This window comes from Homalodisca vitripennis, chromosome 2 (genome assembly GCF_021130785.1).
Source record: "Homalodisca vitripennis isolate AUS2020 chromosome 2, UT_GWSS_2.1, whole genome shotgun sequence".
Classification (NCBI taxonomy): domain Eukaryota; kingdom Metazoa; phylum Arthropoda; class Insecta; order Hemiptera; family Cicadellidae; genus Homalodisca; species Homalodisca vitripennis.
The window spans coordinates 98,061,165-98,078,827 of record NC_060208.1 but is presented as its reverse complement, the minus strand read 5'-3'; the positions used below and the strand labels follow the sequence as shown (position 1 = coordinate 98,078,827).

Here is a 17,663-nt window from a genome sequence, read left to right as displayed (position 1 = left end):
CAGAGAGTGGTGCCCCAACATCTTTCTCTGACAGGTGTTCATCGTGTCTGAAAAACATTGTGTGCTCAAATAGTAAAGATAATATTGATGCTACTCGCTCTGAAATACAATTTTATCAGTTACAGACGGAATTTAACACTTAAAACATTTTCAATAAAGATGTTTATACAATAATGAGTTGAACATCCATCTTTTTTGTGCTTGGACTGAAAAAGATCTTATTCCCTGAACTAATTGAAGTGAGAGTAATAGAATACTTTATAAGACCAGATGCATGATTGACAAGGCTTGTGAAGATGACAACTTCTTGAAAAATGTTTAACAAATGGTGAGATATGGTGCTTTCTGCATCACCTTTACACATTGTCAGTCACACTCCATTAAAACATTTCTAAATCCAACGAATAAATTCAGCCCTTTGTCAGAAACTATCTGCAGGCTTCAACAACAGTAACAGAAAGAAGCAGAAAATGGCTTTACACTTTCACCATCACTGCTCCCAAACACAGGAAAATAAATTTCTCCTTCAGTTTTTACTATTGGTGTTGCACTTGACTCCACCTTGTAATCCACTCACTCCATTGTAAAACCTCATATATAATTTTACTCAAAAACATGTACCGTATGTGTATTTACATCAGCCGTAATTTTCCATTCACCATAATGGATTACTGTATTATGCTAGTTTAAACATTTAAATTATTTTATTCTTGTATTTCCCAGAACAAAATTAAAGTTCAACTGCATGTACCTCATATGTGGTGAACTAAACGGTAGCAAGAATTACTTGTCAAAATAGGCCAATGGGTTAATATTTCTAACTGCACAATTTAATGTGTAACATACTATTAATAGTGATATAAATAAATAGACTAGTTGTAGTGTATTGTTTAGTGTACATTGGTATCAAGAGTTTATTTTTGTTGACATTAAAAGATATATATATTTTAATTTTTTTTATTTTTCACCCCAAATCCTTGGTCTTACTGAAAATGAAATTTGTTCATAAACAACAAAGACTTATTTAGTTAGAAGTCAACAGGAATATTTCACTTTATTTCTTGTGCTTTATTTCAGTATTGAGTGGTGCCCCAACATCTTTCTTTGACAGGTGTAAAGACAAACACGGTACATGATGAAAATAAAAACTTTATTATGTATATATATATATATATGTGTGTGTGTGTGTGTATAAAATTATTTTTCAGAAAAATGGTCTTGTTGACTGGTAGAGCAAAAAGCTGTTATCTTGTTTTACTAATTTAAGGTATTAATGTTTTTCAAAGTACAGGAATAACATTTACAAAATATAAAAATTGTTTCAAATGTTATTCTAAACTGGCTGTTTCTCACGGCTTCGCATGCTTTTCATAAGCTTTGCCCGTGTGTGATCACTTCTGGTTCAAGTGATTTATATTTCCAATGCTGATGTAGAGTTCATCTTAGTGCCACAATCAAGAAAATCTGTCAAAAGTGTATGTTTATAACCACTGTACATATACATATACTTTCTTATAAAAACAAATATACATCAAAACTTAGTGCCTTCAAATAGTGTTTTGCTATTTAATATATGTAACTGTCCCATAATTGCAGTTTATAATGTGAATAAATATATATATATATATATATATATATATATATATAGTTTTATGTATATATAACTTCATTTTTACAAGGATGAGTTATGATGCTTCATTTTTGTGCCAACTTCTTTTTTGTATGATTGCCTGTCTGTCTACCTATCCGCAGGGCATCTTGAGAATGAAATGAGCTATACATTTCAAATTTTGAGCTGTTGTTATCAACAAATCTGTTACAATACGTATGGCATACCTTGTATATAATCTGGCTGTAGTTTGATAAGTGATAATTATCATAATTTATTTATCACTTTATCTAGTCATTTATTTTATATATATATATATATATATATATATATATATATATATATACTAGCAGACCCGACAGACGTTGTCCTGTACACACGTCTTTAATTCGAAAAGTTTAAACTTTGATTAATCTGTAACAATCTGAGCTGTTTTGATAAAAATGTCTATTAAAAAGTTATTACAATATCTAACTTCATTATATGTACATTTAATCACACTTCGACCAACCGATAGTGTGTGAGTATAACATGAGTGATGTCAAATGTAGAGGATGTTTCAAATAAAAACTTAAACTTATTAATCTGAAGGTAAAAAAGTTTAAACAAACTATTTTATAACAGGTATATTTTTTTAAATTTACAACTTAATTTATCATAATGCCATTGAATGTACAATATTTTTTGTTAATCCTTTAGGAGTATACACAAACAAATTAGATGGTTTTCCGATAGGGCTGAAGTATAATAAGTGGCCTCCATCACAATCAAATTATTAATATTTCTGAATAGCCTATCTACTACTATCCAAATTAGATTAGTTATGTAAAGGCTGACGTTTAATAAGCGGTCACCATCACAATTGAATTATCGATATTTCTGATTAGTCTATCTAAACTACATAATTTCTTTATAGTTATTTAAAATTACAGTATAGTATCGGAACTGGCCAACAGAATTTAATTTATCTAAAATACTAAATAAGTATTCCCTATAGGGCTGAAGTATAATAAGTGGCCACCATCACAATCGAATTATTGATATTTCTGAATAGCCTATCTAAACTACTAAAATGATGATCCCAATTAGACTATAGTTATTTAAAGGCTGAAGTATAATAAGCGGCCACCATCACAATCAAATTATTGATATTTCCAATTAGCCTATTTAAACTACCGAATTTTATTATCTTTATATTTATATTTCTTGTGTGCGTGTGTATCTAGCTGAACTCCTCCTAAACGGGTGGACCATCTTGGAATGTTTTACATTGGATCCAGCAGAATGCGCTACGATTGCAGTTTCAAATGTTTTTCTATTTTAATTCCAGGTTTTACCGACAGTTTGTGCTGCTATCAAATTTGTGTGTTGTTTTATAACATCGTGTAATTATTGTGTGAGTGCTAATTGTAATATTACATTAATAGAGATTGAAGATGTTTGAAGTACATAAACAACTATAGTTACTTATTGAAGTTATTGAACTCATTTTGCAAATTTTTGAAGTGAGTATATTGGTCGCATAACCTCAAATAACCTAAGTAGCATACAAATCAAAAGGTTGTGCTTCTATATGTGAATAACTATTGTTAACAGTTTAGATAATCAAGCTTTAAACTAATTGGATTTAAAATAATTTGTTGTAATTTACATTTTTAACCTGCAATCAAAATTGGTCACATAAGTTCAAATCAAGTGGCATACAAATCACATGTATGAATAACTATTGTTAATAGTGTAAAAATTGGTTGTAATTAAATTCTGTTGGCCAATTCCAATACTATACTGTAATTTTAAATAACTATAATAAAATTCTGTAGTTTAGATAGGCTATTCAGAAATATCGATAATTCGATTGTGATGATGGCCGCTTATTATACTTCATCCTTTAAATAACTATAATCTAATTGGGATCATCATTTTAGTAGTTTAGATAGGCTATTCAGAAATATCAATAATTCGACTGTGATGGTGGCCACTTATTATACTTCAGTCAAATAGGGAATACTTATTTAGTATTTAAGATTAATTCAATTCTGTTGTCCAGTTCCGATACTATACTGTAATCTTTAAATAACTATAATGAAATTGTGTAGTTTAGATAGGCTTTAAATCAGAAATACCAATAGTTCGATTGTGATGGTAGCCGCTTATTATACTTCAGCCTTGAAATAACTGTGATCTAATTCAGATCTATTAATGTAATATTACAATTAGCACTCACACAATAATAACGGTTACAAAACAACACACAAATTTGATAGCAGCACAAACTGTCGGGACAACCTGGAATTAAAATAGAAAAACATTATGGCTGTGTTGTAATATTATAATGTTTACATAGAACAATTGGTGAAACTTCATCTTTGCAAATCTGCATTACACTACTGATCAAGCACTTTACAATAACAATTGTCTAAATTTTAAATGTAAACAAATATTTCTGCCTCTGTGATGAACTTCAGCTGAAAGTATTAACAGCTGTTAAGTAACAGTTCACTTTGTATTACGTGTCGTAGCGCAGTCTAGCGGATCAAATGTAAAACACTCCAACATCAAGAACAATTTATTATTAAAAAATTAATTAAAAAAACTATTTAAATTGGACCGGATTGTGAATCTAAACCATTCTCGGATCCACCTGAAGACACACAAAAAGTTTCATTAAAATCGGTCCACCCGTTTAGGAGGAGTTCAGCCCCATACACACGCACATAAGAAATATATATGTAAAGATATATATACTACTAAGAATACTACTAAATATATATATATATATACTACCTAAGAATGTGAAACTGAACTACATATGAATGAAAGTAGTTATTTTTAACATAGCCCTAAAACAATGTTGAAATAACCTAACCTGCTAATTTGACCTAACCTAACGGTTGGATAAAGTAGGCTAATAAATAAAGTGATTAATTCTATTAGCCCATTGACTTTAGCAATTAACTTTGTATTTAACTATGATAGTGTACCGATCGTATTAAATAATAATTCTGGGGTAACTGGATTACCGGTGGAAGGAGTATGCCCAGAAGAATGATAAGGACTGGACAGTACAAAAGAGGCTACTATCAGCGAGGCGCGCATCGCAGAGGGAGTGTTTGATAACAAAATTGAGAGGTGGGGTGAGGTAGACGTTCCGTACCTCCCGTCTCAGTTGATCGGAAGTAGTAGTAACGAGTATAGTCTTTGAAAGTGCTTAGAGTTATTTTTTTACTAATCGTCATCGAACCTGCGGGTAAGTGAACTTTTTAACTGGAGTCCAGTCAATATTCATTCTTAATTATTTTGAATAATGTTGGAGAAAGAAATATTGTAAAAATTAAATTTAATGGGAATTTAGGAACAGGGGGAATCAGCCAAACCCCGCCAGAAAAACTGTCTGTAACAGCACTGACAGGGGAACCCAGCCAACCGACAAATTTAACAGAGGGAATCAGCCAAACCCCACCAGAAAAACTGTCTATAACAGCATTAAGCGACGATGAAGATTTTAATATCATAGAGGTGGAAGCTGATATTCACTTCCCGGATCCCTCATCTGTATTGGACAAACCAATTTCTCAGCTCAGAACTTCATCTTCTGCTAGATGTAGCCGTGAAAAACCTTCTGTAACTGCAAAAAAACTGGATCCATCTGAATCCATTGAAGAATTTTTTAATAAAAACATTGACTGCTACAGGGAAAACCAACGACAATTAACTAAATCCTCTGACAACAGTAATAAAAGCACTCATTTTTTAGACATGGGACAAAAACAAAAAGACAAAGAGAAAATACACTACAAAACCAGGACTTTTGTAAACAAAAAATATATCAAGCCAAAAACAGTAAAAGATTAGTAGTGGCACACCAAAATGTAGATGGACTACAGAATAAAATTGAGAGAATAACACACTTTCTTCACTACACTATGCCCGACATAGTAATACTATCAGAACATGGCCTAATGTTTGAAAAGTTAGAACATACCAGACTTACAGGGTATAGCTTAATTGGAGGGTTCAGCAGACAGAATCACAAAAAAGGAGGTGTTGCTGTATTTGCAAAATCCAATGTGCAAAATGACATAACATTTGTCTCAACATCCAACCCAGCCTCAGAATGTATATGTGAAACAACCCTTCTTAAAATAAAACTGAAAAAACAGCAACTGTATATTCTAGGGGTATACAGATCACCTAGCAGTAATCTTGACCAAGCCATTGAAGTACTCATGGCTCAACTAGACAACGCTCTTACAACAAATAATCCTATGATTGTAATGGGTGATATAAATGTAGATGCCATGACAGTGAATGAAAACACACTGAAACTGGAAGAAGCACTCCTAGGATATGACTTGAGAAGACTTAAACTGCCCCCCACAAGAATAACGCATAGTAGCCAAACCTCCATCGACTTTATATGTACAAACATGAGTGAAGTTGACATATCTACCCAAGTCCTCGACACAGGAATATCCGACCACTGTGCCCAGTTATGTAACATCAATACAGACAAAAGACTCATCCCAGCACAGACACTGACAAGAAAAATAAACAAATATACAATGGAGGACTTAAGACTTTTACTGGAAGTAAAGGACTGGAGTAAGGTATTACAAACAAGCAATGTTGATGACGCATTTGAAATGTTCCACAAAACACTTCAACAAGCATTAGACATCTCCTGTCCTCTCTCCACTATGAAACTAAAAAAGGACAACCTCAAAAAAATATGGGATGCAGAAAGCAATGAGCTCAAGGACAATTACCTAGAAGCCATAAACCGAGCAATTCTCACAGGGAAACCAGAGGATAAGATGGAAGCAGCACAAAAGAAGAAAGCCTATGATCTGAAATTAAAAACACTTAAGAAAGAAGAGATCGCAAACAGATTTGAGGAAGCAGACAACAAGACCAAAGTTTTATGGAATATAATTAACCAGGAAAGAAAGTCTCGTACCTCAAACATGCAGCTAGACACTCTCATCGTCAACAGGGAAACCATCTCTTCACCAACAGAAATAGCAAATCATCTCAATGAATTTTTTGCAACCACAGCTGAAAGAACACTCATGAACAGTACGCAGAATAACAAGCACACGAAAACAATAACCCAAGACACCTCAAAATCCAATTTGTACTTCTATAAAACAAACTGTAATGAAATTGGCAAAATTATCAATGGACTAAAACAAAAGTCCTCAGCAGGAGAAGATGATTTTTCATCAAAATTGGTTAAATATTGCAAAAATGAAATTCTCATCCCAGTAACAAATTTAATTAATAAATCTCTTTCCCAAGGAATATTTCCAAATTGTTTAAAAACTTCAAAAATATATCCTAAATATAAAGACGGTCAAATAAATGAACCATGCAACTACCGCCCCATTTCACTAATATCAACCTTCTCAAAGATTCTAGAACGTGTCATCTTGAAAAGACTTCTAGGCCACCTGAATCAAAATGAACTTCTTACTCCAAGACAGCATGGCTTCAAGAAGAATAAATCAACAACCACAGCAATAACTCAGCTAGTTGAATCTATTATCGACAAACTAGAAGAAGGTTGTATAGCCACAAGTATCTTCCTAGACTTCAGTAAGGCCTTTGACTGCCTAGAGCATGGCTTAGTAATTAAAAAACTCAGATCATTAGGAATTGAAGACAAAGAGGCAGACTGGTTCAAAAGCTACTTGAGCAACAGGAAACAACTCGTAGAGCTTACATCATCAAGCAACGGAATAATTCACAAAATAAAGTCGGAACTGTTACCAGTAACAAGAGGCGTACCTCAAGGATCTGTGCTTGGTCCAGTGCTTTACACTCTTTTGACAAATGACTTCCCACAATATCTGGAGAAATACTGCAAGGTTGTGATGTATGCTGATGACACTGCCCTTATTATTACTGAGAAAGACAAAGAACAACTTGACATCAATTCGTATATAGCTTTTGATATGGCAAAGCAATACTGCCATATCAATGATCTGGTACTAAATGAGAAGAAAACACAGCAGCTAATTTTCACTGCCTCCCAAAACCATCACAGGGGTCTCCCAGAGCTAGAGGTAACAACATCAACAAAATACCTAGGTCTGACTCTAGACAACAAACTATCCTGGGAGCCTCATGTGGATAAACTCTGCAAAAAACTTAGCTCCTGCCTTTATGTAGTACGACGAATTAAACAAATTAGCAATATAGATATGGGTAAATCAGCCTACCATTCTCTCTTTGAGTCCCACCTTAGATATGGATTAATTGTATGGGGAAGTACAACAGCAACAAATTTACAAAGAGTATTAGTAATACAAAAGAGAACCATCAGAGCTCTTACTGGACTGAGACCACGAGACAGTTGCAGGGAAGCCTTCAGAGAACTGAGGATTTTAACAGTAGTAGCTCTTTATATAATTGATACTATTTTGCACTCTGTAACAACTGGACAGACTAGAACTGGAGACCATCACAGCTACAACACAAGAAATAGACACCACTTTGATCTTGAAACACACCACCTAAGTTTATATGAGAGGAATGCTCTTGAAACACACCACCTAAGTTTATATGAGAGGAAACCATCATACAAAGGAGCAATCTATTTCAACATTCTACCAGACTCACTGAAGAAAACACCAGCCAAACACCTGAAGAACTCACTCAAAAGTTGGTTTCTCCAGCAACCCTTCTACACTATTCAAGAGTTCATAAACTGGAAATCAATTGCATCATGAACTGATATTTTAAATTTTATGTTCTGTATGTCCTTTATTGTATTGACAAAAATTCTAAACTCAACGTTTATGAATAAAGAATATTGTCTATTGTCTATTGTCCTTTTGATCTGTGCAATATAAAACTTGTTGGTGCAGTGAGCACATGTATATAAAATGTTATGTAAAAATACTAAAAGAGTTTTGTGTTTGTTACAGATGCTTTCAGCAATATATAAAAATTCTAACACTGAAAAGAAGTAATATTTCAAGTAAAGTAAAGAAAATTAGTAATAAAATTAAATTGAATTTTGAAGATAAATTAAAGTGAAGAATTGCCAGATCAGATTAAAGTGTGAAAGTTTTGAATTTTGAAAATTGAATAAAAGACAAGCTGTAAGAACTTTGTGCATTTTTGAGTGACAAATATATTACAAGTTTGAATTTAAAAGTCATCAAGAAGTTTTATTTTAATTTTAAATCCAGTAATTATTTTCAAGAAGAAGTTTTATTTTAGTTTGAACTTTATTTATTTCAGAAGATTTTCTTTTCCTTTTTTTGAAGCTTCACAAAAATTTAAATTTCAAAGCTAACCCCTCATGTGCCAGTAAAACGGTACAATAGCTTGAATAGTTTCTCTTTCAATTACTTTGCTACAGTAGATCTACTTGTTGTCTGACAAATATTTTATGTTTTAATATAATAACCCTATACACAATTAAACTGTATGAGTAAATTTTTATTGCAGAACTTATTTTTATTCTTATCTTTACAGAAAATGTATTAATATTCAGCAAAGTCTAAAATTCTATCGTTAAGGGACCCACACCACTAAGTTCACAATCGCTCTCTTCCTCTTCTTGTTCATCACCCTAGTATAATTCTTTTATTTCTTCTTCTCTACGGGTATTGCCTTCATCTTTACTAGAACTGTCAAGATTCCATCCTCATCCATTAATCCTTCATTCTGCCATGACTCCAATATCACCTTTTCAGTGTGGTCTACTTTTTTCCATTCAGAACTTCCAATGGTTTCAATAGCGTTTTATGTGAGTTCTTTTATCTCATTTATGGTAAAAGTTTTGTTGTCCTTGCGACAAAACTATTTATTTCCCCAAACTAATTCAATGCAGTTGAAGTGGCAGTGATAGGGTGGTAGTTGAATAATTTTGTGGCCCATTTGTTTAGCGAGTTCGGATTTGTTCATGCGAACTAACTCAGCTAGGCTCTCTTCACACGATATAGTGTGTTTCTGTAACCATTCCAGCAGTTCAAGCTTTGTTGGATGGTGGTTTGTCTAATACGGTATTGTATTTGGCATTATCCATTACAATTATAAAGGGTTTCCTTGTCTTTTTAAAAAATATTTTTTTAATTGGTACCTTGAACAGTATCGTTAGTCAACCCTCGCTTAATGGAATGACCGGTATTGACTCAGGTCTTGTCCAACCACATTATGTCATTCAAATTTTCATTCTTTATTTCCCTTAGAATTCTACATCTCCAGGCAACAATGACCCCTTTTTCCATTGAACACTTTCAATTACCAAATTTCTTGTATCTAAAATTTTATCTTTTTAACAAAATAGCGAGAGATGATTTGCTTCCTTTAAACAAGTTGGCCTCTCTCAAACTAACGTACAGTTTCTTAATGTGACATACTCTTTTCTCAATTTATGAGTATGACGACGAACTACATCGTCCAAGTTGGTATTACTTGTTTGGTATTACTTTTCTTTTTAGTTGGTGTTCTAAGTTTCAAACCGCTTTCCCGGTAAATGATTTTTCTTTGTTTACATTTGAAACGAAGGTAGATTATTACCATAATAGTTAAACCTATTTTCCGGAAGTGGTCAACCATGTGGTGATCCTAACACCAAACCAAAATTATATTCCCCCCCAAAGGCCCGGATCGGTCAATATGCTGGGACACTCCTCTAGCCAGCTTTGATTTAGAATTCGAGATTAATATTCCCCCATAATTAAAACCCCCTAAAAATTAAAACACGGATTGACCCTCGATACCCGAACCATGCTGCCCGTATTTCCCGATCCCCACAACCCCCACGATCCCCCGTCTAACCTGCCTAGCCCGCCATAATTTATTGGCACCTAAATTGTAATAAAAATATGTATTACACTTGAGACTTAATTTAAACTACGTCCAACTCACGGATACCCGTCCAGTCTCCAACGTCCATCAGCGTACACGTCCGCTCGCTCCTCCACCACAAGTGCTTACTCGACCAAACCCGTTCACCAATAATCGGCCTGATTGTGCCCGTTCCGATCCTCGATCAAAGGTCGCCCGATTAGCTCCTGCACACTGACCGACCCGATCACCGTGGCGGTTACATGCCACACATTTACTGCTGTTTTTTTCTAACTTTCAGTGCTACACAAGTTCTTGTAACAACCTGATCCACCGGCACTAACAGACCTTTGTTAGTTTTTTCTCTTTCAAAATAATCCTTTATGTTACTCACCATTTCTCTTGCTTGGCTGCGCAGTGGCACACCACTGCCAATCTTGTTGTAAGGCGTTTTTCTCTGATGCATTTCAAGGTCGACCTCGTTTTGCAGTAGAAGCAACGTTGCCTTGTTCAGACATTATACAGTAGGACCTTGATATATAGAACCTCAAGGGGATTTACAAAACTTCGATATATCAAGAATTTCGATATAATGAGGTTCGATATATCAAGGCTGTTTGGGGCAGACTTTGATATATAGAGGTTTACAACTGTTGTTGTATTATTCATTATATCAAGGTTAACTCTGACAGACTTCGATATACTGTATAGAGGTCCACGCCCACTACAATAATACAGTACAATTAAGAATCGTACATTACTTTATCGGGAAATGTGAATAAGAAATTATAACAAGAACACCATACATCAATTTAAATTTATTTATTTTTTAACTAAACGTATAGAGTAATATTATTACATAAATATGAATATGAAATACTGTAACGTCTTAAAAAGTTATGTTGTACAGTATAAATACACATGTCTGAAATACGGTTCTACTGTACTGTATTTTAAATGTTTAAAATGCTACTGTAATGTAGGCTTACGTACATGTTATAAAGAGTTTGCAAAACTTATTTACTGTTGTTAAAAAAAAATCTACTCGCACTAATCGTGGTAACGTCCAAATTAAACTGAGGGTGGAGTGGTGACCCACCACTGGCGTCTACAGAAAACAAAGGAGTGTTGGTGGTGGGGGTTCGACATGAAAAATACGGTACCTACTCTACTTTGATGGTTGTTCGTTTGCACAACACGACAATACAGTACTAAAGTTCGTTTCGTTGATAAACTGAAACTTCGATATGTTGAGGTAATTATAAGAAAACTTCGATATATAGAGGTAAAAAATAGGCAAAATTATTGGCGAAAATTCGATATATTGAGGTTATTTACTTGAAATCTTCGATATGTAGAGGTAAAATTAGCATTGAAGTAAATGGGACATTCAAGGGGAATGACAAAACTTCGATTTATCGAGGAATTCGATATATTGAGGTTCGATATATCAAGGTCCTACTGTACAAATATAATCCGCATTGTCATCACGAAACAAACGTATGTTGGGGTAGTCTTTCAAAATACTGTTTTAATTTTTTTTATCACAATCCATGCACTAGCTAAGTGTAAAAACAGTTCACAAATAATCACTAAACAGTCACTAAATTTGTACTAACATCAGAGACACAAGACACAAAGATAGAGAACACAACTGACTACATTATCCGGTAACAATACAGCATGTGCGCTCGGCAGAGCCAGAGCATAGTGCAGTAGACATTTGGCAACAGGGTGGACTACCGTTGCCTAGAATCCGGCTTTGAGCTGATTGACTGCGGCATGGAGCCCCCAACAAGACCGCTTTGACTTCCAATCCTAAGTTTGCTTTACTTTCAATTTCATTATAACTGGTCTTAATTATGCAACGGTCTAAAATCTAGTATTTGGGATAGTATAAAATATCAAACATTAGAATCAAAAACATTTAATTTTGAATTACCAAAGATGTTTACTTCTTGTCTGATACTTCTTGTTTTGCTGTAAAAATTGAAACAGGTTCTGAATTTTGGAACTAGCTCTCCATGGATCTGGAAAATAAAAAATGGTTGATGTCAATATATAGTTATTTAAAAATAATATTTTCTTATTATAAAGATATTAATTTACTAATCATTGAAAAAGTCTTGGTTACAGTTGCCATACCAAGTTAGTGCACAATATTTTTTTTAATACACTATATAAATATTTGTATAGTGAATGTTTGTCAAAAAAATGAAGAGGACAGGGGATCAGAATTATATTATGCAAAACACCAACTTGTTATAAAACAATTATGGGTGTAACAACATTTTGTAATAAAAGTAGGTTTATGAAATTTTTTTGTTATTTAATAAATAGAAACACTATTTTATATATTTAGATTAATAGTTGTATGATTGGATGAATAAATTTAAATGCCTTAAAAACAAATAATAGTATCAAAAATGATATGTTAGATCAGATGTTATATCTATACGCACAACTCAACTGCTTATGTAACTTTTACAGGTTGCAAACCATAAGTTACTGGTTACAGGTACGTAACCAACGACGGATTAACTTCAAGAAAAATACATGAACATTTTGTCTAGGTGCATTGTGTCTGTTGTTTGATATTTCTACAACAATACGATGTTTTGCTTCCTGAGAAACTGAATAATTTGTGTAGTGGGTGTCGTATTTTACTCTTTTATTACGTGACGATAAAAAATAAAAACTTAATTTAGTTATTAGTTTATCAAAAAATGTTGTTATTGTAAAAGAGTTTACTGTGGCCATTATTCTCTTCTTAGGTAGAGTAATATTGTCAGATGAGTTTATATAAATCTCTCAAGCATTCATGATCAGACACACAGAAATTGAATGTTTTATTGTCTTGAAGGATGTTTTTGTTTGTGTGGTGCAGCAACAAATAATCAAATATTAGTTCCTTTCACAAAGATTTTTTAATTTTTGTGTGTTATTTGTCTTTTAATCTTTAATTTACAATATAGGCATTTTCTTTTTTAAAAACAAATAATGTTAAGTGGCATGAATAATACTTTGACCACTAAATTACCTAACACGATATAGCGATGACGGCTTATTTCAAGACTATTTTATTTGTTGTAAATTTTTCAATAATAATGGCCAAAACAGTAATCTTTTTTTTCATAAAACGCTTAAGTATAACGGGAATAGTATGTAGGCTTCGCAATTTTGCTCAAAACAAATTATTCCCATATGTTCTTTCAATTTTCCTCTTTACACCCCAAGGACTATGTAAAAGATTTATTTATCCTAAAAATTAAGCAATCATGTGCCCAATGGAGTACACGAGAGTCCGAGGTATTTATTTAAGTATGGGATTAAATTTAATAAACCACAAAGACAGGCAAACAATAAAAACACAGTAAGGAATTGCATAGGGCCTTTGTCGCGCTTTATGGAAACTCTGTATGTACCTGATTGGATATACAATGGCAGTTATGAAAGATCGCGTGTACCCGATGGGGTGTATGTTGACATGAACGTGTTAAAATAGTTCTTTTTTTTTCTGGAAAGAATTATAATTGCTAACGAAATATATACTGTACGAAAATTATTAACCCATACCTATTTTAAATTTAGGACATATGTTATAATGCATCCTATGTATTTATTGATGGACTATTGGGGATATTATATTATATCCCTAATACCCCATTAATACATTAATGTATATGAAAATGAGGGAATAACACTAAGGTGATGTAAGCGTATGAGGAGGCTCGATTATTAACATTTACATGAAAAATTGCAGAGAATTTGAATTGGGAAAATAGGGTTACCGGGTTACCAACTGAGTTTGAGAATGATTTAAGTTTTTAATGTTTTATTTGTTCATTTAAGACAAAAAGCTGAGTTCAGGTTATACCTCAATTTCTGTGGTATCCAACGAGCACAGACACGTGACATATTCAAATAATCATGCATGAGTGTATGGACACTGCCAATTGATATATCTAGCATTATAGCAAGCTCTATAATAGTCAAATGTGGGTTAGTATGAATCATAACACCCTCAGTGTTGATTGTTTCTTCAGTGGGGCGCCAGGCCCACCTTCAAACTCACATGATTCCCATCCATTTTTAAAGTCTTTATGCCAACTAAAACAGGTTCTATCACTCATAGCATCAATACCAAAAGCTTTTTTCAAGTCGCTGTAAGTATCTGTAGTACTTTTCCCCAGTTTTACACAAAACCTTATAGTATATCTTTGCTCACGAAAATCAGCCATAGTAAACTTTAGAGGCAAAACCGTTCATTAAACTGTTGCCATTACAACAATAAATATGCAATAATGTTAACAGCTGATTTGGTTGTTGCTAATACTTCAATGTTTCATACCAACTTGAACAAAAAAAATTATTGTACTTTGTTTACATGTACACTACTGTTAGTCTTTATTGAACACCCCTTGTAACAAGAAATAAAATAACAATTAAATAATAAAAAAAGAAACAGAAATAATGGCCAACTTACAGAATATTTAATGAAGAGAAGGATATTGAGGGCAATAGCTGTCACATGAAGAAAAAATTCCAGGTCAAACTAAAAGTGACACAATCATCTGAACTTTTTATTTTCACAATCAAACAACTTGATAGAGCAGCCATATTGTCCCTAGGTAAAACTACTCCACTTGTAGAAGGTAACTCCATGGTTGTAATGAAACTCTACAAAACTCAAATACAAAATAGCTAGTGGTGACAACAAGACACAAAGAACGTCATTATTTTAAAATGTATGGCACTACACATGAAAATCTGAACAATCTCGAGACAGGGAAAAGTAATTTAATAATGACATACACAAATAAGATGGGTATTGGCAAACAAGATAACCTAGGCACACGAAAAACGACAATCAAACTTCATCATTGAGGAAGATACTGTAAAAAAGTGACAAAAATGAGGAACAGGATTGAATAACTCTTAAATTATCCTCATAGTTGATATCTCTACTGATCTCTAAAATTCCTTGTACTTTTTCAATGTGAATGTTGCTATCCCGCTTATCCCCTCGACCAATGCCTCCTTAGCTTAAATTATCCCCCAACTTAAAACCCGATTCCTCTTGGATCCCTACAATGATAGGAATTTTTGAGATATAAACTAAAATTTCAAACATACTAGTTATTGAGCAATTGTGGATTACAATCCCTTAAAAATAGTTTCTGGAAATATAAACATACTATTTCAAGAAATTGATAAAAGTGTTTTAGATCGCTATAGTTAATGTGGCTAATACAAACAATATTCAATCGTGGCTTGGTTCCTTATATATGAGGTGTAAATTAGTGTATGTTACTGTATGAGATTGACTAGTGGATGATGGATAGAAATGGGGGAGGCGCGGTGAACGACTGATGGCACAGGGGCACACAATTACTGAATACGGATGGGCATGGTCGTGAGTGACCTATAAATTACTGTTTGTCAGAATATACAAACATCCGTTTTTATCTTTAACTTCATAACAGGAATTTACATTCTTTATGTACCTAGGCTACATTAGTATAATGTCAGCCATTGTCTTCCAACTACGTAGACAAATATGGTTAGGTGTGTTTGCAACATTTTTAGCTCTAACGCATTAGTGATCGGCCATTTGGAATTTTGTTTTACTCATCGGTACTATCATGAGGGGTGTTTTTTGTTTGTCAGCATCTTATCGTGCTGGACTCTCGCTGATGGCCAAAGGCATTACTGTCAGCCCATTCAACTATTAATTTATTTTACAAGGATTTCAAAACATGTTCAGGCTTTCCAAAACTTAATTGTTTTCTTCTGTCTTTTTTATTTACTTTTAAAGTATTTTCTCCTGCAAAAACACCAAATGATACTAAAGTAAACATTTACCTAAAAGTATAATACATAAAAATCTCACCCAGATTCTTGTTCAGTACTATGTTGGTTTAAATGTCCAGCAGCTTTGAAGAAATGATGTAATCGTTGCAGTCTCGTGTATTTCCTCTTAAACTGATACTCTCCCAGAAGACCACTAAAGTTTGATTTACAGCTTGGCGTACTACTTAAACTGACTTCTCTCCATGTGCGTGCCATAGATTTGTTGAACTGGTTGAACATCTCTGGTTTGACAAAGTTCACAGAGCTTTCAATAGTATATTCGCGAAACTGTTCATCATCAAGGCAGATGCAGATCTTGCTGCAATCAGTCACTACAGTGGTGTTTGGTAATATCCATTTTTTTAATACAGCAAGAATATTGGCAGGTTCAGGATTTATAATAACAACAAAGAATGATTTTTTAGACTCTATCTCCATACCACTTAAGGCTAAGTTATGTGTGTTGGAATGTTTTGATTTTGACTTGTCCAAACTGGATTCAACTTCTACGCACTTTGAATTACCACCCAATTTTTCACTTTTTTCCAAACAATCCCTGATTAATACATCACGAGAATACAAACACAAATCATTAATCAACCGATTACTGAGACCTAGCTCTTCCCTGAACAATTCGTATCTTGGTGGCCTTAAATGGAGTAGCAAAGTAATAAACTGCCAATACACATTGATATCGACATTGCAACTTTCAAAGATTGTATTTACCCTTGCAGAAATCTCCTTGCTGCAATTTCTCTTTTCGTCTCCTGTATTTTCCAATTTGAAACAATAATAATTCAAACTCTCCCTGTTTAATTTTATCAAACTAGTACACTCAGGACAATTTATCTCAGGCTTAAAAACTCGATGTTCAACTAAAAAATCTATTATCAAATCATTATCCAAGTTTAAACTCTCAGTCAGTCCCACATCACACTCTTCGCACATGGCACCTACTCTATTTAGACTACAGTAAATAATGGGATGACTATGACATACTTCACAATGTTAACCTCGTCAATCTGCAAGCCGATGACTCCACACTTCAATTCATTCTAGTTTCTAGTAACTATAAATATAATGACCGACTACAGAAAACGCTAGCAAACAAGTCCATTGAAGTAGGAGCCTGTCAGTAATGTGTCTTCAACACTTCAACGAGCCTAAGCATCACGATGTTTTTTTTTTTTTTTTTTTTTTTCTCTTTTTTTAGCTTTGGGGTTACCATGAAGCTACGTAGTACATTTCCAGTAAAAAAATTTATTAAATATAATTTATAATATACGTAAATAATTTACGTTGTGGTTGCTGATCCAGAGTTTTTAAAAAGGTTATTAGTTTAACTTTAAATGGTATGCTATATTAATTTTTTTGTTATATGTTAGTAGTAACATTTATG

General features: G+C 33.4%; 1 protein-coding gene across 1 annotated transcript; it reads right to left on the bottom strand.

Moving 5' to 3' along the window:
- Window positions 1-12,322: 12,322 nt before the first annotated feature.
- On the bottom strand, window positions 12,323-17,441 carry LOC124354399. The gene is made up of 2 exons (XM_046804822.1): window positions 16,305-17,441; window positions 12,323-12,441 (listed from the first exon to the last, which is right to left on the bottom strand). The coding sequence occupies exons 1-2, from the start codon at window positions 17,210-17,212 to the stop codon at window positions 12,426-12,428; spliced, it is 924 nt and encodes a 307-aa protein (XP_046660778.1). The 5' UTR covers window positions 17,213-17,441; the 3' UTR covers window positions 12,323-12,425.
- Window positions 17,442-17,663: the final 222 nt, after the last annotated feature.

Excerpts from the sequence above, each read along its gene's own strand:
- LOC124354399 (XM_046804822.1), bottom strand. The coding sequence starts at position 17,212 with ATGTGCGAAGAGTGTGATGTGGGACTGACTGAGAGTTTAAACTTGGAT.